Genomic DNA, 18,879 nt, shown 5'->3' on the forward strand with positions numbered 1-18,879 from the left:
CTCACTAGGCAGAGAGATTATTTCCGATATATTCAATTTAGCAACCAATTGACAAACTTTAGTTATCCATGTTGTGGCACAATTAAATGTGTCCAAACGTAGGAAGGATAGTAAAAATACAATGTATCAGCATAGATTTATTTAAAAGATTTTCTATAGTGACAAGATATCTTCATTCTACTATTAAGCAAAGTTTCATTCTTGACATGGGATGTTTGATGCTTACAAGAACTAAAAACTTTCGATTAAACCAATCCAATACCTGCCATCCAAGAAATATGCAATTATATAACGCATAACAATTAGCAGCAAGTCTATAACATCTAATTCTGACAAAGGAACTTTACTTATTTCCTAAAACTTCTTTAAATTCAAATAAATATATTATGGGAATTCATCATAAATAGATAAAAAGGAAAAGGGCCTAATATACCCCGTTATAAAGTGACTCATAAATACTCTTGCCGCTACGCAAATGAGTCACACATACCTCCACCGTTATAAAAATTGTTCACATATACCCCACCATTATAAAAATAGCTCACATATATATATATACCCTTTTCAACTTAAGGAAGTGAAAAAAATAATTTTTAAATTTTTTATTTTTTAAAAAATTCATGTATGGGGATTTTTTTTTTTTGAGAAAGTAAAAAAATATATATCCATACATGTGAATTTTTTTGACTCCTTTAATTATCATTATTTGATTTCTAATTCATATGTTATTTTTATTTTTTCATTCTTTAGTGTAAATATATGAGAAATAAAAAAATGTGAATGAAAAAATAAAAAAAAAAATTAAAACTATTTTTTGCAGCTATATTATAATTTAGTTTTTTAGCTATAACTAAATTCAGGTTCTAGGTTTTAAGGGAAAATACAAAACAATTACAATAAAGATAAATCAGGTTCAGATAATTTTAAGATTTTTTAAAGGAAAAGAATTTACAAAAACGCAAAGTGAAGTAAGCAAAAATAAAAAGCTTATGATGGAAAAGAATAACTTACATCTGTTGGAGAGCCATTCATTTTAATCATTACATGTATTCCCAATCGATCAGTATGGTGGGAATTTGAGCAATATTTGGCCAGTATTCCCCCTTTTCATATTCTAGTAGTGGTTTGAGCAATGGGCAGTTGCCAATATATAATTGAGAGAGGGAAGAGGGCATCCCTTTTACTGGAAGGGATTGGAGATTAGGGCACTTCTGGATGGTCAGCTGAGAGAGGGAAGAGGGCAGTGCTGATTCAGAAAGTGATTGGAGATTAGGGCAATTCTCAATGGTCAGCTGAGAGAGGGAGGAAGGCAGTGCTGATTCAGAAAGTGATTGGAGATTAGGGCAATTCTCAATGGTCAGCTGAGAGAGGGAGGAGGGCTGTGCTGATTCTAAAAGTGATTGGAGATTAGGGCAATTTACAATGGTGAGCTGAGAGAGGGAGGAAGGCAGTGCTAATTCGGAAAGTGATTGGAGATTAGGGCAATTTACAATGGTCAGCTTAGAGAGGGAGGAAGGCAGTGCTGATTCGGAAAGTGATTGGAGATTAGGGCAATTCTCAATGGTCAGCTGAGAGAGGGAGGAGGGCAGTGCTGATTTGAAAAGTGATTGGAGATTAGGGCAATTCCTAATGAACAGTTGAGAGAGGGAGGAAGGCAGTGCTGATTCGAAAAGTGATTGGAGATTAGGGCAATAACTAATGGTCAGCTGAGAGAGGGAGGAGGGCAGTGCTGATTCAGGAAGTGACTGGTGACTTTGAAGTGAAGTGAGGTGAGGTAAATTAGCTATACATAGATATTTAAGAGAGGTGAGGCTTTTGAGAACTTGGATGCTAAATGTTTTCAGATTGTCTATGGTTAAGATTTGAATAGTGGAAGGCAACTCCCAATTCTCACCAGCAAGAATCTCTTCGTCACTGCCATCATGTACGAGCACTAACTCTCTGAGACAGGGGAGTCTCTGTAAACGCCACTCCTTTCGGTCGTTCACCAGTTTCTTGCAATACCAGATTTTAAGTAATTGTAAATTGCAGGGCAATCCTCCTTCAGGAAAGGACTCTATTTCTGGACAATGAATAAGAACCAGTGTTTCAAGAGATGGAAGGAGTTCCTGCATCCGATCTGGCAGCCACTTCAGCTTTGAACAAACCTGAACATACAAAGACGTCATCTGGGTCCCCCCACATGCCACCGAAAGTATTTCAACATTCTTACAATCGACAATATTGAGAGTTTCAGTCGCAGTAGGAATCAAAAACCTAGTAAGGTTCTGGCAACGACGAACAGTCAATTTGCGTGCTCTTGGGAGCAACTCAGGTGATATATCATCTATAGAATCACATCCTGCCAGTTCCAATTTCTTGAGAAACACATCCTTACAATAACTCATCTCACCAACTGGCGCATCCAATTTCAATTTCTGGCAACCAGATATCCCTATTGTCTTCAAGCTACTCGGCAGTATGCTAAAAGGTAAGGAGGTAAGAGAGTTACAATTATCAATATATAATTTCTCAAGTTGGGACGTAAACAGTTTAGGTGTCTCCAAATTGAGTTCAGGACATCTTGAAATACTTAATTGTGTCAGAGAACAAAGATTTTCAGGCAACTTCCCCATCAACTTCGGACAATTTTCAATTGAAAGGTTCTCAAGTTTAGGGAAGTCGAGTGCGTGCCATTGCTTCCACTCCGGCATATCTTCAAATTCAAGCTTCTCAAGAGACTTAAAAGGCTTTCTGGAGAATGAGCTGCCGTAGAATTCTTCCGTCACCTCTGTTATTCGATGCATCCCTCTGATGGAAAGGATTTTCAAAGAAGGAAGCTGTCCTAGTGCTGGCAAGGAATCACAGTCCTTGCAGTTGCTAAGAGACAATTGTACTAGCTTAAGAAACGAATGATCAGCTAGCCAATTTGGAAATTTTGTTCCTCTATATCCGGTGATTTGGAGTTCTTTTATGTTTGTGTGTGGGTGTAGCTCATCAAGTATGTCTCTTTCAGTTTGTGAATTGTCGGCACTACTTTCACTCCACTCCAAAGACAACTTCTCAACATGATTCTTCTCCTTCATCCTTGCCTTCAGAGCTTCCCTTCTATCAACTACATTTTGCAACTCCAGAACTGATAGAGATCCATACAAGTTCTCTACTTCACCCAAATCTTCCATTCTCAAACCACTTAGAAGAAACTTGGCTCCCACTAGCACTTGGAGTCTTTTCAACTTACTCAGATGGAGTGGCATCTTCAAGCGAGTGTTGCTTATGTCAAGATGACACAAGTTGATCAACTTCTCCATCTGCAGAGGTAGCTCCTCAAGAAAAGCACAAGATGACAGGAGAAGTGTCTCTAAGTTATACAATACACAAATGGAATCTGGCAACTTTTTAATCGTTGTATGACAAAGGTCCAAAAATCTGAGGAGCTTTAATTTGATAAACAAGTCATCCGGCAATTCCTTAATCCAGTAATGAGACAACGATAATGCCCTCAAGGATCTTAGTCTTGGCAGTATGTTATGCAGAACCCTCTTGCTAAGTGGAGCACCATGATATTGGAAACTGATTGGAAGCAATGTCCTCAGCTGCTCCAATTTGTAGAGGGGTGTCAATTTTTCAAAGTCACCACAATATCCCAATGAATATGATAAGTGCCGACTTTTTTCCGACATATGAGATCCTTGGCTCTCTTCCAACCTGATACAAAGTTTTGAAGATGCAATTTGGGCTAAATCGTTGACAAGGTCATGCATCAAGAATTTCTCTATGTTCCCTTCAGAAGGATTTGGGACCCTTTCGAATAATGATCTTGATCTCAACTCGAGAAAGTATTGGTTGCCTGAATCTTGAATAATTTCATCTTCCTGTCGTACGAGACCATTAGCAATCCACAGATGAACAACTTGTTCTTTCCTAAATGGATAATCTTTAGGAAATATTGCACAATAAGAAAAACATCGTTTTAAATGTGAGGGAAGATCATTGTAGCTCAACATCAACGCTGGCAATATGTCGTTGTCTGGCAGCTCCCATATTTCACTTCTCAAAATACGTTTCCACCCTTTGACCTCTGATTTAGAGCGTAACATGCCAGCGAGCGTCTTCAGAGCTAAGGGCAGTCCTTTGCATTTAGCTGCAATTTGTTTTCCGACCTCTTCAAGTTCTGGATGTCCCATAGGATCCATGTTTTCAAATGCATGTCTTTTAAATAAAGACCAAGATTCTTCAATTGACAAATTGTCCATTCTAATTTGCTCATTACCCATCATCAAGGCAACACTCTCTTTACGTGTCGTCACAATGATCTTACTTCCTATATCTCCTTGTACAAAAAGATTTCTCAACTCATCCCACTCGTTGTAGTTGTCATTCCACACATCATCAAGGACAACAAGAAACTTCTTTCCCTTCAAGCTTTCCTTCAATTTGACCTGTAGCTGATTAAGATTGTTGTCAACAAATGAACCAATTTCTTGAAGTAGCCCTTTTGTTATTCTGAAAGCATCATATGCCTCAGAAACACAAAACCAAGCTTTCAAACCAAAATGGTCCTTCACCTTCTCATGATTGTAAACGGCTTTAGCAAGTGTTGTCTTACCCACGCCGCCCATTCCAACAATAGGAACTACACTCAGATTTTTTCCATTTGCATCTTCAGATAATAAACGGCCAATCAATTCCTCTATATCATTCTGCCTTCCAAAGATATCAGAATCATCAACCAAACAAGTTGAAGGTGTTCTAGTTTCTTGTTTAGTCGAACCGAAATGCTCTTTTAAGCCAAGGCGGCCAATTTTCTTTTCCAAATCCTCCAATGTTTCCATGGTGTCTTCCAACTTCTCCTTTATGTTAAGAAAGAAATCATCACTCGAGCACAGGTTAAGGTTACTTACTTGCTGGTTGCTTGTTTCTGCAAGATTTTGATGCTGACCTTCCACCTTAAGTCTCAAAGCTTCATAGTTGACTTCTTCAATTAAGTTTTCAGCACCGTCCACAGCATTCTGAAGCTTATTAAGCCACTGTCTCACAAATTGATTTGATGCCTGCTTATTCTCTGCATCACTTAGCACAATCTGAAGACCAGGCAAAATGTCCTCCAGCTTCTTTAAGAGCTGAACATGATGCTTATGCTTCTGAAACATGTTGAGCAGATCACCCTCAGGAGCAAGCCTATCAAAGAGAACATTCAAAGCTGAAGAGAGAAATGCACCACCAACTGCTAAGCCAATATCCATTTTTGAAATCTGCAAAGCAAAACAAGGAAACACAAAGTGATTTTTTAAGATTTTTTTTTTTTTTTGAGAAAAGTAACAGTTAGTTTATATATATCCACAAGTATACTACCTTCAAAAGTGTGGTTTACTTTACCTGTTGAATGCTAAGAGTAATATGTGATGAAGAATGATTTCTCTCTCTCTCTCTCTTGCTATAGTTTTCTACAGTCTACAGCTATGACTTTTTTGTCTTTTCCAAAAGTTTGAATAATTGAGGCAAGAGAGGAGGAGTTTTTTTTTTTTTTTTTGGTTGAGTGGGTGGGTGGGGGATGTGGACAGCCATAGAATAAAAAAGAATCATAACTGTTCTTTTTTCTCCTTCCCATGAGTATGACTTTTCACCCAACAAGAAGGCTTTGTCTTCATAATGTTTTATTTTCATTTCTTGATAATTTACTATGATTTTTTCAAGACTTGAAAACATGTCAAGAAGTTGGGAATTTGATAACACCAAGAGTTACGGTGAAATGATAAAAGTTTTTTCTTTCTGTTTTGTTTATCCTAAATAGTAGGAGTAATTTTGATTTTCCAATTTTAAACAATTTGAAATAATTAATCTTTTAAAAATCCAAAAAATATATTTTAAATACTTTAAAATAACTTTGTCATTTTATAATTTTTGAATGATATATATAGTTATATATAATAATTTATTATTTTTTATCATTATTCAAAAATAATCTCAAAAAGATTTTATTTTAATTAATTATTTCATAAATTAGTGTTGACATCCAATTTTGACCAACCTATAATTCATTTTTTCGATTGCTATTTAATTAAATGTGTATTCTTTAAATTTTTATTTATTGTATGTTTGAGCTTACATTTGGTATAATATATAAAATTTTATTATTGTTATTATTATATAAATAATATTATTATTTACTTCATTGGTTATTAATTTAGAATATTGATTCCAATCATCCATCTCCTTTTGACTAATCCTACATAAAGAAAAAGAAAGACAATCTTGTTTTTTTTCTTCTTTCAAAAGAAGACTAACACATACTACTCTCTCTATTATCTTCTCTTTTCCTCCCTCACAAACACACCACTCTCTCCATTCTCTTCTTTTTTTCTTCCTAAAAAATACATCACTTTCTCCATTATCTTCTCTTTTTCTCCCTCAAAAAGTCTGAAAAGAAGCTTGTCCTTTCATCTAGAACAAAGCAACTCCTCCCTTGTGGTAAGTAAATCAAATTAGTTTTTTTGTAACTGCATAGCTGTTAGTAATTTTGACGTATCTCATTGTATAGATCTTTGTTTTTAGTAAATAAATATGTTTTGGAAAGATGAAACACGTACCTACAACTTTTATGTTTATGTTGGAGCCTAGATCTGCTGTTATTGGGTCGAAAAATAGGACGCAACATAGGACAAGTTTTGTCCAGATTTTTTATTTAAAATTCCAGCATGTACAACCGCTAGTATTTTGATCATATCTTTTTGTACAAAATGTATTTTGTGATGATTCTTTTCTTTTTGCAAGATTAAGACATATATCTACAACTTTTATGAAGTACATAAAGTCCAATTTTGTCCTTTGAAGTTTCAAATTTTAGGTACAACATGAGGTACATTTTTGGTCGGATTTACTATTTTGATAGCCTTTAAGTGTTGTTGTTTGTTGTTGTTGTTGTTGTTGTTGTTGTATAGCCTTAAGTGATAATATGAAATATTACTTCAAATTTATATATAGTTCAAATTGTAATTGGCCAATGAAAAAATCTTTCCATCGATTTTCGAGGCCTCCCCATTTTAAAAAGACGGAAATTTTAGTTTAAGTTTATATTAGACATTATATTTTGCAAGTTAAAATAAAGTCCAATAGTGTTAAATCAATAAACTCCGGGGTGGCTCCATCTTCGGGAAACAACAAATAGCTATCGCGACGGTAAATTCGGTAAGAAACTAACAAGTAACACAACTCTATCTCTTTTTTTTTTTTTTTTTCATTGTTATTTTACTTTTTTTTTGTTTATAGATCTACTTTATTTTATGATAGATATAATTATTGTGATGTGTTTCTATTATTTATTTTTACTTTATTATTGTTGTCTCCATTATATCTCTTTATTAGTGATATCTATTGTCATATATGTTTGTTTTTTATTATTTTAATTGATTGCTTAAAAGATATGATAGTTTTCATCTACTTTGTTTTATGATAGATAAAATTATTGTGATTTTTTTCTATTATTTTTTTCACTTTATTGTTGTTGTCTCCATTATATCTCTCTATTAGTGATATCTATTGTTTGTTGAGTGAAAATTATTATTTTATTTTTGTTTGACTACTTTTGTTAATAGTTTAACTTCATTTGTTTTGGCTATATTTATTCATCACTTTTGTTTGTTGGTGGATTATAATTGATGATTAGTGTATACTTTATTTATTTATAGTTATCTTGTATCTATTTTTAACTTTGTTTGACTACTTTTGCTAATAGTTTAACTTCATTTGTTTTGACTATATTTATTCATCAAAGGATTATAATTGATGATTAGTAATAATTTTTTTTTAATACATGATTTCTTATTTAATGGATGTTGATATTATTGTTTTTATTCTTTTTGACTATGTAAGATATACTAAAGCTAGGTTGATTCACTTGTCATTAACTTTAGTATTACTATTTTATTTTTTATATTATCATGTATTTAAGTTATTTGATAAAATCTTCTCACTTATTTTTTGTCATATTGTACCTTTATTTTTGTGGGTGTTGGTTCTTGATGATGTAAATATTCACTAGTTGGTTTTTTTTCTTTTGTTATTTTGTTTTTGTTACTATTTTTGTTGAATTATTGTTGTTGATTTGAATTTTACATCTTTTATCTAGTGTATTTCTTATTATGTTATTAATTACACTATTATTGTTTCACTTCTCAAATATCTTATATGTTGTCTCTATTATGTCGATTGTTTCATCAATTATTGGTTGTCATGGCTTTCACGCCATTTTATTGAAATAATTTTATTATTTTTAATTATTATTGTAATTCATCATATTAAATAGAGATTACACCTAATAGGTCGATGAAGAAATTACCATCGATTTCCAAGGCCTTCCATGTTTATAAGACGGATTTTATTTTTAGTTATTATTATTATTATTATTATTATCATCATCATCATATTTATTCCTTACTAACACTTCTATTAAGTCTTTTACAGGTACTCAGAATTGCTTCCTGAGAAAGCTATTCGAATTAAGTTTGAATAATACATTTAATTTATTATTGTGTATATTATTGACGTTAGGCAAATATTAGGCCGTTCCTTATATTATTGTTTTAATTTATTCGTTATTTATATTTCATTACATATTTGCGCAATATTTTCATCTCCTCAATTTAAAAGCTGAGTTTAGCTGGGACCTGCAATTGTGGATTTCGAAGGATGCTGATACCTTCCCTTTGAAATAACTTGAACCCCTTACTTAGGATCCATTGAATTTATAGACATTTTTAAATAATTGATTGGTTTCTAATTATCCTAAAATTATGATGATTCTTTAAATTAAACTATTTTCTTTTAAAATCTCTTTTGAACAATTGAATTAATTTTTTTTACGAATCACCATGACGTTCTAATAGGAATGTAACACTTATTACAGTTACGCCTGAGCTTACTATAAAATAGAATTCTATTTTTTGTAGTATATATACACACATATTCTAAAATTATTTTGATAATAATTTATTCATTATTAATATTTTACCAAGTGTCTGTACATGTATTCTGAGATATTTTCTGCAAATGATATTCAAAATTATTTTTCTTTTCATATGATAAAAGAGTTCTTTGTTCATATGAATAAAGGGCTATTCTTTTAATATTGCATAAAAACTACCTTTTTTATATACATATACCTTTCTCATATTTTTCTACACATAATTGGTGATAATATACTTTACTTACTTAGTACATACTTTTTTGATACATATATTCTTATACAATTTTAGTGTATATATTTTTATATATATGTTTGTTATACTTGCAAATAATAATTTTATCTCCTCCCTTTTTGATGAATTAAGTCTAGCTGAGTACCACATTTTGTGGATTTCGAAGGATGCCTAACACCTTCCCTTTGGAATAATGTAAACCCTTACCTAGAATCTAAACTGGTTTTTCGCAGATTGAAACGTGAGTCATACAGGACATGCATCAAATAGATTTTCTTTATTTTCCTTAATAAATTAGGTGGCGACTCTATACAATAATTAATCCTTTTAGAGTATGTATGTTGTGCTTTATCTAACCTTGATTAAAAATAGGGCATAACAACCCTTAACTTGACTTCGACAACTATAACATCTAACTTTACTAGTGCACAAGTAGACACTTTAACTATCCAAAACTTGAACAAATAGACACATCCATCCTACATGACAATTTTGTGTCCTACGTGGCATCCTATATGTGTTGTGCCACGTATGACACGTGTGTCTACTTGTTCGATTTTATACAAGTTTAAGTGTCTACTTGTTCACATTCAAAATTGGAGGGCATAAATATAAAATGAGGCCAAGTTAAAAAGCATATTTATGTATTATGCCTTTAATAAAAGATAATAGAAATTATTTTATCATAAATAACTATTTTACTTGTAACAATAATATAAAGTAAAATCTAAGAAGAATGGAATGTACGTCAACTTTAAACTCAAACCTAAACTCAAACCTATTTTGATATTCCCTTGGCTCAAAAAACAATTTCTTAATTGAGATACACGTATTCTAGGTTTTTTTAGATTTTCCAATAAAATAAGTTAACTGTGTACAATTAGGATTGCTATAGGTTGACAATAATTAAATGACTATTATTTGAAAAAAAATATTAAAAAGATGATTTTATCTAAAGCAAAATCTTTTAAAAAATGGCCAAAAATTCAAACAATATTTTAAAGAACATTCGTGCTTTTAATATAGCATACCTTATAATATTTGTACATTTATATAAACAATATATCTACCTTCTATAAAAGTATATAACACATTGCTAACTATGAAAACAATGTATCTATCTTCATATGTAATTGTTGTTCAAAATCAGTTAATCAGATCTCCATCAAATTACTTCAAATTTTATAGAGACAATCTCTTTAGCCTATTCCAACAAGGCTAAACAACACTTCAAATTTCTCACACACACGTAAAAAAAAAAATCCTATTCAAAATTCAAATTCATTTCTTCAAAGCTTATTCAAACATTGTAAGTTATGTTTCTAATTTGATTTTCAGCACTCAAATCTTACAAAATGAGTACTCTAACCACGAGTTGAGTCCCAAACATATTAACAAATTGTGATTGTCAATTTACTCAAATATGTCATCGAACTTTGAGAAAAATGATCATCTATATCATTCGCTAAAAGTTTGACTACTCTATCAATTTCGACTACTATCACTACTGCATAACTACTTAATACATCAATCAAATTTGACCACTATCACTACCGCATAACTATATAATATCTGCTCCATCATCATATATTACTAAAAGTGAAAACAAAAAAGTTGAAAGTTTAAATACTAAAATAACCCTATAAAGTTGAGTTACTATAATAATGCCATTAATTAATTAATGTATATATACATATGATTATTATTATTATATTATTAAATAATAAATTTAAGTTGTTTTCTATATTTTAATATGTATAATAAAAGTAAAATAATTGTTAATCCAAAACTCTTCATATGACTATATAGTGAAACTGCACCTAACATAATTGCAGGATATGAAGAATGAATTGATCATATTGCTATTTAATATTTAATCGTTTTATGATAAAAACAAAATACCTATATGAATCTCTTTCTATTCGCCACTAATTGTCATTAAATATTTTTATTTATGATGAAAAGATTAAGAGAGCTTTATAAGTTTGAGATCCATTGTGAGTGACCAGGCAAAAATTGTACATGAATGTATTTTCTTGCTTCCTTTTTCCCCTTTGCATATGTACTTTTAGATTGACTGATATATATTTTTTCTATACAAGCTCAAGTTTTATTATTTCAATTAACTTTTTGCTTAGAATCTGTGTGTGTTCTTGCCTCATCTATAAGCATTGATTATTTCACGTACTTCAACTGTTTATTCCTTATTTTTGTGAGAGGCTGACCATGGATGATTATAGAAGAGATAGGGGTAGGCCGAAGAAGTATTGGAGAGAGGTGATTAGACAGGACATGACCCAGTTACGGCTTACGGAGGACATGACGTTAGATAGGAGGGTGTGGAGGACCCACATTAGGGTAGAAGGCTAGTTCATAGTCTCATTATTCTTCTCTATTCATATGCGTAGTAGTGAATTACGATCTCTTACGCTTTGACTTCTGATTTCTGTTATTGTTACTATTTATTACTTTCTATGCTTTGACTACTCTATTTTATCTGTGACGCTTTCATTATTTATTTATTTGTTATTTGTTATTTGTATTTATTTATTTGTATTTATTTGTTATCTATTCGTTATTTGTTTGTTGTTTTTCTCATAAAGCTTTTAATTTTCTATTCTTATCTAACATTTTTTATGAGTTTATGCTTTTACTGAGCCCAAGGGTCTCCAGGAAACAGCCGTCCTACCTTGGTAGGAGTAAGGTCTGCGTACATTCTACCCTCTCCAGACCCCATGTTGTGAGATTTCTGTAACAACCCCTAAAATGTTGTATGTCGATATTTCAATTCTCGATGAAAATAATACTGCCTCTGTATTTTGGGCATAACTTTTCATAGGTTGGTCCAAATTAGGTGATTCAAATTTCTGGGTAACCACAACATCCTTACCTACAACTTTCATGAAGAACATATCTTAATATTCAGAGTATAAGTAGGTCAAATAAATTAATCTTTGCAAGATATAGTACTGTAACAGAATTGAGTGTTTATAGAAGAAAATTCATATCTCACTGTAGGTTGCTCCAAATTGGTTGATTCTTGAACGATATGAAACTAAACTTCCATATCTACAATTCTTATGAAGACACCAAATCCTAATAAGGAATCTATCTTATTCAAACGCAACTTCGAAAAAGAGTATTCTGTTAAAAAGAACTCATCTTACCTACCATGGAAATATCTAGATACATTTGACGTCATTCATGACATAAATTGTCCTCTATTTAACATCATCCATGACATCAATATATTCCATTAAATTTTCAGATTTTTCTTTATAATTATTTTATTTATTGTTAGGTCCTCTTTCTCACCTATAAATACCCACCTTATTTCCTCATTTTATTCATCAAACTTTCTTAAGCATTTCTTCTCTCTATATACTTCTTCTCAAATATAGTTTTAGTTTTAGTAGTATAAAAATACTACTCCAGTTATTCTTATACTCCGGGTAGTACACAAAACGCTCCGGCGAGAAGAAAAGGCTAGGGGTCCAAGAGTGTTCCAATTTGGAGTAAACCTTCGGATTTAAGGTATGTAAGGCTTTCATAGCATCGGATTGAGTTCGTCCATGCGCCCAATATTTAAATTTATTATAATTGAGTTATAGTCGAGTTTTATCCAAATCTTGAATTCTAAATGAAATAGTTCTTCTTCTATTGAGTTTGATATATTTATGCATTAATATTATTATTATTGTTATCTCTCATATTATTGGAATTATTATTCATGGCTACTTTCCCATGAATCCTAATTGATTTGATGTTCATGAATATTTTTACACATATTTTGAGTAAAAATGTTGGCTTTTTATTATTTTCATTGATAAAAAAAAGTTATATGAATTAATACTATATATGTATTTTATTGAGTTTTGAAAGAGCAAAAGAGTTGAGTTTGAATGAATTTGAGCAAATGATATTTTGAGCAAGATGTTTTGATGAGATGTAAATGATGTTTTTGGAAGTATAATGATTGATGAACATGAAATGAGATGAGTTTGGTGATTTAAATTAAAGTCCAATGAGACTAGATGATGAGTTTAATATGAGCACATATTTTGGGATTAGTATTGAGCACCGAGTTGGGTAAGAGTTTAATTGACTCAAACCCCAGAACTACGTAGCCAGCGTAGGATGGAGACTATGCCTCTTAAGTCCCAAAAAGAGGACTTTGATGAGTGGATCCAAGATGGTGATGTCCTTTACCCTGGCAAGGTGTTGGATGGATGTGGCAACAACATCGCTTCGTTGTATCATCGCTAGCTCATAAGTGATGGTTGTCGGTTAGAGAAACTCCCAACTGAGTAAGCATTGCTTATTACTATTATTTTTATTATTATATTTTAAACTTGCATTACATATTCATGTTGAGATGATGTTGAGTTCTGAGCTGATTCTTAAGAGGAGTTTCTTGATATTTGTCCTTACCTTCCTGCCATTATACATACTCGTACATTTCACGTACTGACGTCATTCGACCTGCATCATTTTATGATGCAGATACAGGTGTTAGAGATCCTCAACAGGCGCATCGTTGAAGATCATTTCTTTTCGGCTATTTGATGAGTCCTTCTTGTATTCGAAGGAACTCCTTATCCTTTTATTATTGTTGAGTGTGATGTTTTTTTGAGGTAGCCATGGACATGTTATTGACACCATCTAAGAGTATTAGAGGCTTCATAGACAGAGTCTGATGATGTAATCAGAGTAGTTCTCCTTAGAAACTACTTCTTCTAATAATTATCTATTTTTCCTTTGATTATGACAAGCCCACATTAGTCTTCTTAAGTCTTCCGCTGATGAATAAATAAGAAATGAGACCAAGTGGTTCTCTCAGAAGCCAGAAATGGTTTCTGAGTGCCGGCCACGCCTAGGGTACCCTCTCGGGGCGTGACAATTTCACTGGATTGTTGTTATTGTTGTTGTACTATATATCTTGTGAATAATCAAACAATCTTGCTTATCGATCGTTTCAATTCCATAACATAATCATCTTGTTTGTTGTTGAAGAGGATATTGTGTAGCACAAAATAAAACCCGACAATGAAAGATACAAAGTTGTCATCAAATAGTGAAAATAAAAGATTGATACCTCAAAATTCTAGGTTAAAAATTTCTTATCAATTAATGTTTGTGCTTATCTAATCTTTCGACGTGCAAATTCTTTATGATTTGTGATATTTATATCATCTAATTATGCAGGGTACTTTGTTCACATATGAGACAATATTATAACCTTTGAAATAGTGCAATCAAAGCCCGTTAAGAGGAATATTGCATCTTCACATTGACAATAAATACCATTATGACGAGGATGTTTTTACTTATCAAGATGTTTGATCTTCTCTTATTTTTTTTTCTTTTTTGTAAATTAATTCCCTCATTTTGAAATTTTTTGTTTATCATTTGTTTCTTGCAAGTTTGCCTTACTTTCCTCCATCAATCCAAACATCTTGATTTGTGAAGGGTAAAGAAGACTAAAAAAAATTGATGGTACGCAAGTGCAGCGTTTTACATTTTGAAAAAACATTGTTGAAAAAATCGCTGCCAGTGCAAAGTTTTAATTTTTTTTTAAAAAAACGCTGTGGTTGCAACTAGGGGTGTACATGGCCCGGGTTGGTTCGCATTTTTTACAAACCAAACCAAACCATTTGTGTCGGGTTATTAAATCTATAAACCAAACCAAACCAAACCAATAAAAGTCGGGTTTTTCGATATCAATTATGATAAATTTTTAAAAAATATTTATAAATTACATTTTAATAAATATTTTTATGTATTACATAATTTAAAAGTAGTATATCTATAATTGGGTCGGTTTGGGTTCGGTTTGACTTTTTTTAGTTAAAACCAAACCAACCCTATAATGGTCGGGTTTTTTTTCCAAACACCAAACCAAGTCAAACCAAACGACTAGTCGGATTTTTTTCCGGTTTGGTTCGGTTTGTTGGTTTGGTGCGGTTTATCGGTTTGCCAAGTACAGCCCTAGTTGCAACGATGTTCTATAAAGATGTAACGGCGTCAAATTTTTTTACTAAATCGGTATAGCGTCAGCGATTTTTCCCTTTGGTTTATTTATAAAATATGAGTGTCCCTTTATGTGTTTTTATAAAAAAAAAGTAGCCATTTTGACTCCGAACTCCTGCATCCATTCACTTAAAAATAAGTAATTGATATTTTTGATATATAACTAATATATATATATGTTAATATTTCAAATATATCATATACTAATACTATTATGTTTTGCAATATTAGTATAAAATTATTTACACGATTTTAGTATATCTATACAAAATAGCATTGGATATATTAGTATATTAAAATGTTTGCCAGCTTGAAAAATCATCAAATTGCCTTTTGCTGGAATCAATGGCATCATATCTTCCCAATTGCGTTTAACTTGGCCACACAACAATTAGCTACAAGTATGTAACATCTAATTGATTTCTACTACCTACGTGAAGACAGGAGAGCAATTAGCTAATTTGCTTACAAAGGCGGTGAATGGAACTCAAGTTGATTACCTTTGCAATAAGTTGGGCATGATTAATATCTATGCTCCAACTTGAGGGGGAGTGTTACAAAATGTATATAGACATATTCTTAGTAATATACATAGCCATAATTAGCTTGAAGATTTGTAGGAATCCTTCTTTATTTTCTTTCCCAAATTAGCACCTAATGTATTGTATTTATCTTTTGCTCACCTAACTTGATTTTTACTACCTACGTGAAGACAGGAGAGCAACTAGCTAATATTCTTACAATGGCAGTGAATGGAACTCAAGTGGATTACCTTTGCAATAAGTTGGGCATGATTAATATCTATGTTCCAACTTGAAGGGAGGGGGGGGGGGGGAGTGTTACAAAATGTATATAGACATATTCTTAGTAATATACATAGGCAAAATTATCTAGCAGATTTGTAGGAATCCCTCTTTAGTTTTTTTCCTAAATTTGCACCTAATGTATTGTATTTATATTTTGCTTACCTATTGGAATAAGATATCAACTTCTATTTGATTACAGTTTTGATATTCTATTTGGAAAATGATAAAACAAAGCTAAAGCATGGATGTTTTGTATCCATTGAGAAACAATTTTTTATTTGTAAACAGGCTCTTCTGGCAAGTTTTCATGGGATTCAGTCAATTGTCTTGTTGTGAATGTTGAGATGTGCTAGTGAATAAATCTTCTCTTTTGCGATCGTCCTGTTCATGTTATAGATTACTACTCGATATTACTAGTCAAGATGTCGCCAAGTTCAACTAATCTTTGCATGCATCATTCTTCTTGTTACAGAAAATGAAAAGGTAAGCTCTAAACTGCATATCTTCATTTCATTATACGAGAAGGTGTGCTTGATTGCGTGTGGATTCTAAGAAAGAAATTCTTTTCGGAACAAAATAAAAAAAAGGGAAAGAGTGTTACATAAGATGGAACAAATGGAGTTTTAAGGAACGGATACAAAAAAAAGAATCCAATCGCACCAAAAACCAAAAACTTGAAAACGTCTCCTTTTTGTAGTTACAAATCTTGAATGTGTTCCTAAGAAAAGGGATTTGTCCATTTTTCGTGGTTTCAAGAGACGTGGAAACTCATAAAAACTCTTGAATGGAAAAGAGATGTAACTCCAGTTTCTTCAGAATTAATAGTCATTCCAATATTTTCAAGGGGGGGGGGGGGGACCGTGACAATTTAATCCGATTTTGACGATTATATTTATATCATATCATTAATAGTGTGGAAAGAAGGCATGGCTCCAAGTTGTTCGATAATAAGTGGTGTTGAGTTTCTCGACTCTTTTGCTTAGGAGTTTGGATTAGTCAGTTCTATTTCTCGACGTGGCGGGCCATTTTCCATCTCACCTTTGATTTTTCCCTATAAGAGAGCATCAAATGCCAGACATTGGTTGGTTAATCACATTTTATTTATGAAATAATTTGAGTTTGGTATTAGTCTGAATACAACAAAATCATGGGCTGCATGCTTCCATCATATGTGAAGGGTGGTGATTTTTTTAGTTTGTTGCAATGAAAAACTACAACCGAGCGTCTATTGGAAACAACCTTTGTATATCTTTCAAGGTAGAGTAAGGTCTGCATACACAATATTCTCCCCAGACCTCAATTGTGAGATTATACTGGATATGTTGTTGCTGTTGCAATATATATCGATTTAGAAGGCATCTTGAATCTTTTTGATAATATAGCAGTAGCCAGAGGACCTGAAGCAGCTAGCTAGTACTTGAATTCTTACCTGACAAGGTAAGGGTAAGGTCTGCGTAAATTCTTCCTTCTCCGGACTCCACTTGTGCGACTATATTGTTTATGTTGCTGCTGTTGTTATTCAATTGAATTCTAATGCTTCTTCATTACCAGGAACTTAAACAAGGATATTCAGCTCAAAAACATGCTCTAGTGGCCGCGAAGAACTTGAAACTCTTGATGAGCGGAATAAAAGAAAGCAAACTTGCAACATACGAGCCTCGATCATCACCTAGAGGAAGGAAAGATGCAGTGGCTCAATTTTCGTTCACAACGATCATTGGATTAGTCCCTTGCCAGGATGATCAAGTCCAAAGATTTATACATCGAGATAACCAGGAAGAAAATGGGGCTTCAATCTAAGTGATATATATTGTTTCATTCATGAAATTCAAGATCATTTTGAGTGTGAGGAAATGGTGTCATTTTTGTTGTTGTTTTGTTTGCTTTTCATGGCCAAAATATGAGTTGTTCTACTTAATTACATTTTGCAGTAGAATGTTCATAGGAGTTCAATTTTTTTGAATAGGTGTGCTGTAAATATGTAATATATGTTGTAGTTAGTGAGTACAGGATATATTATTCTTTCTTTCTTTTGGCTTTGTTATTTGGGTTTTTCCAAAAATATTTGCACCCACATAGTTATATTTTCCAGTTTACACTTGTATATCCAATATTATCAACATAGATTGTGGTGGGATGGTTGAGATCCTTTCACTTTTAATCAAAATTTAGGGGCTCAAGCCTTTGTGAATGAATTTTTTTTTTGTTGAGAGTGCCGCCCCAAGATATGAGCCCTACAATATACTCCTTCCATCCCTTTTTATGTGACACAATTTAACTTGACACGGTGTTTAAGAAAAAAGAAAAGAATTTTGAAATTTATCAAATGACTTCAAATTTTGATAACAATCTCCTTAGACTATTTTCAGCAAGTCTAAACAAGACTGACTTCGAAATTCAAATCCACATATTAAAACTTGTTCAACCATGGCGAGTTACCTTTACAATTTGATATTCACCTCTCAAATCTTTCAAAATCAATACTCTAACCACGAGTTGAGTTTCAAACATATTAACAAATTGAATTGTTCAATTAATAGTTAATGGTGTGTTCGGTACGAATGAAAATGTTTTTCATGAAAATATCTACTAGAAAAATAAGTAAATTTTTGCATATGTTTGATACGTAAGCAAAAAGTATTACTCTAAAAGTATATGGATATAATCTAGAAAAATACAATAGGAGATGAGGGTAGGGGATGGGGCGGTGGGGATAGGGGCGATAGGGGTAGGGGTGAAAATGAGGTGTGATAGTGTGGAGAATACAATCAATGTGGAATACCACTTGTGGAACTTGTTTTTCATTGAAGTTATTTTCCTTTTTTTAAAATGAGCTTATTTCATAAAGAAAATATTTTTCAAAGATC

The 18,879-nt window shown here is 32.3% G+C and overlaps 1 protein-coding gene across 2 annotated transcripts; it reads right to left on the minus strand.

Annotated features, from left to right (window-relative positions):
* LOC129903031 (putative disease resistance RPP13-like protein 1) lies at positions 1–5,447 on the minus strand. 2 transcript variants are annotated; one of them, XM_055978505.1, is made up of 3 exons: positions 5,359–5,447; positions 1,012–5,234; positions 1–262 (listed from the first exon to the last, which is right to left on the minus strand). In XM_055978505.1, exon 2 carries the CDS (start codon positions 5,223–5,225, stop codon positions 1,041–1,043), a length of 4,185 nt encoding a protein of 1,394 aa, XP_055834480.1. In that variant the 5' UTR covers positions 5,226–5,234; positions 5,359–5,447; the 3' UTR covers positions 1–262; positions 1,012–1,040. The 2 variants fall into 2 exon arrangements, with proteins under 2 accessions (XP_055834480.1, XP_055834481.1); XM_055978506.1 differs by having other exon boundaries at positions 5,335–5,414.
* Positions 5,448–18,879: the final 13,432 nt, after the last annotated feature.

The sequence above is a fragment of the Solanum dulcamara genome, chromosome 9, assembly GCF_947179165.1.
Source record: "Solanum dulcamara chromosome 9, daSolDulc1.2, whole genome shotgun sequence".
Taxonomy (NCBI): Eukaryota; Viridiplantae; Streptophyta; class Magnoliopsida; order Solanales; family Solanaceae; genus Solanum; species Solanum dulcamara.

Excerpts from the sequence above, each read along its gene's own strand:
- LOC129903031 (XM_055978505.1), bottom strand. The coding sequence starts at position 5,225 with ATGGATATTGGCTTAGCAGTTGGTGGTGCATTTCTCTCTTCAGCTTTG.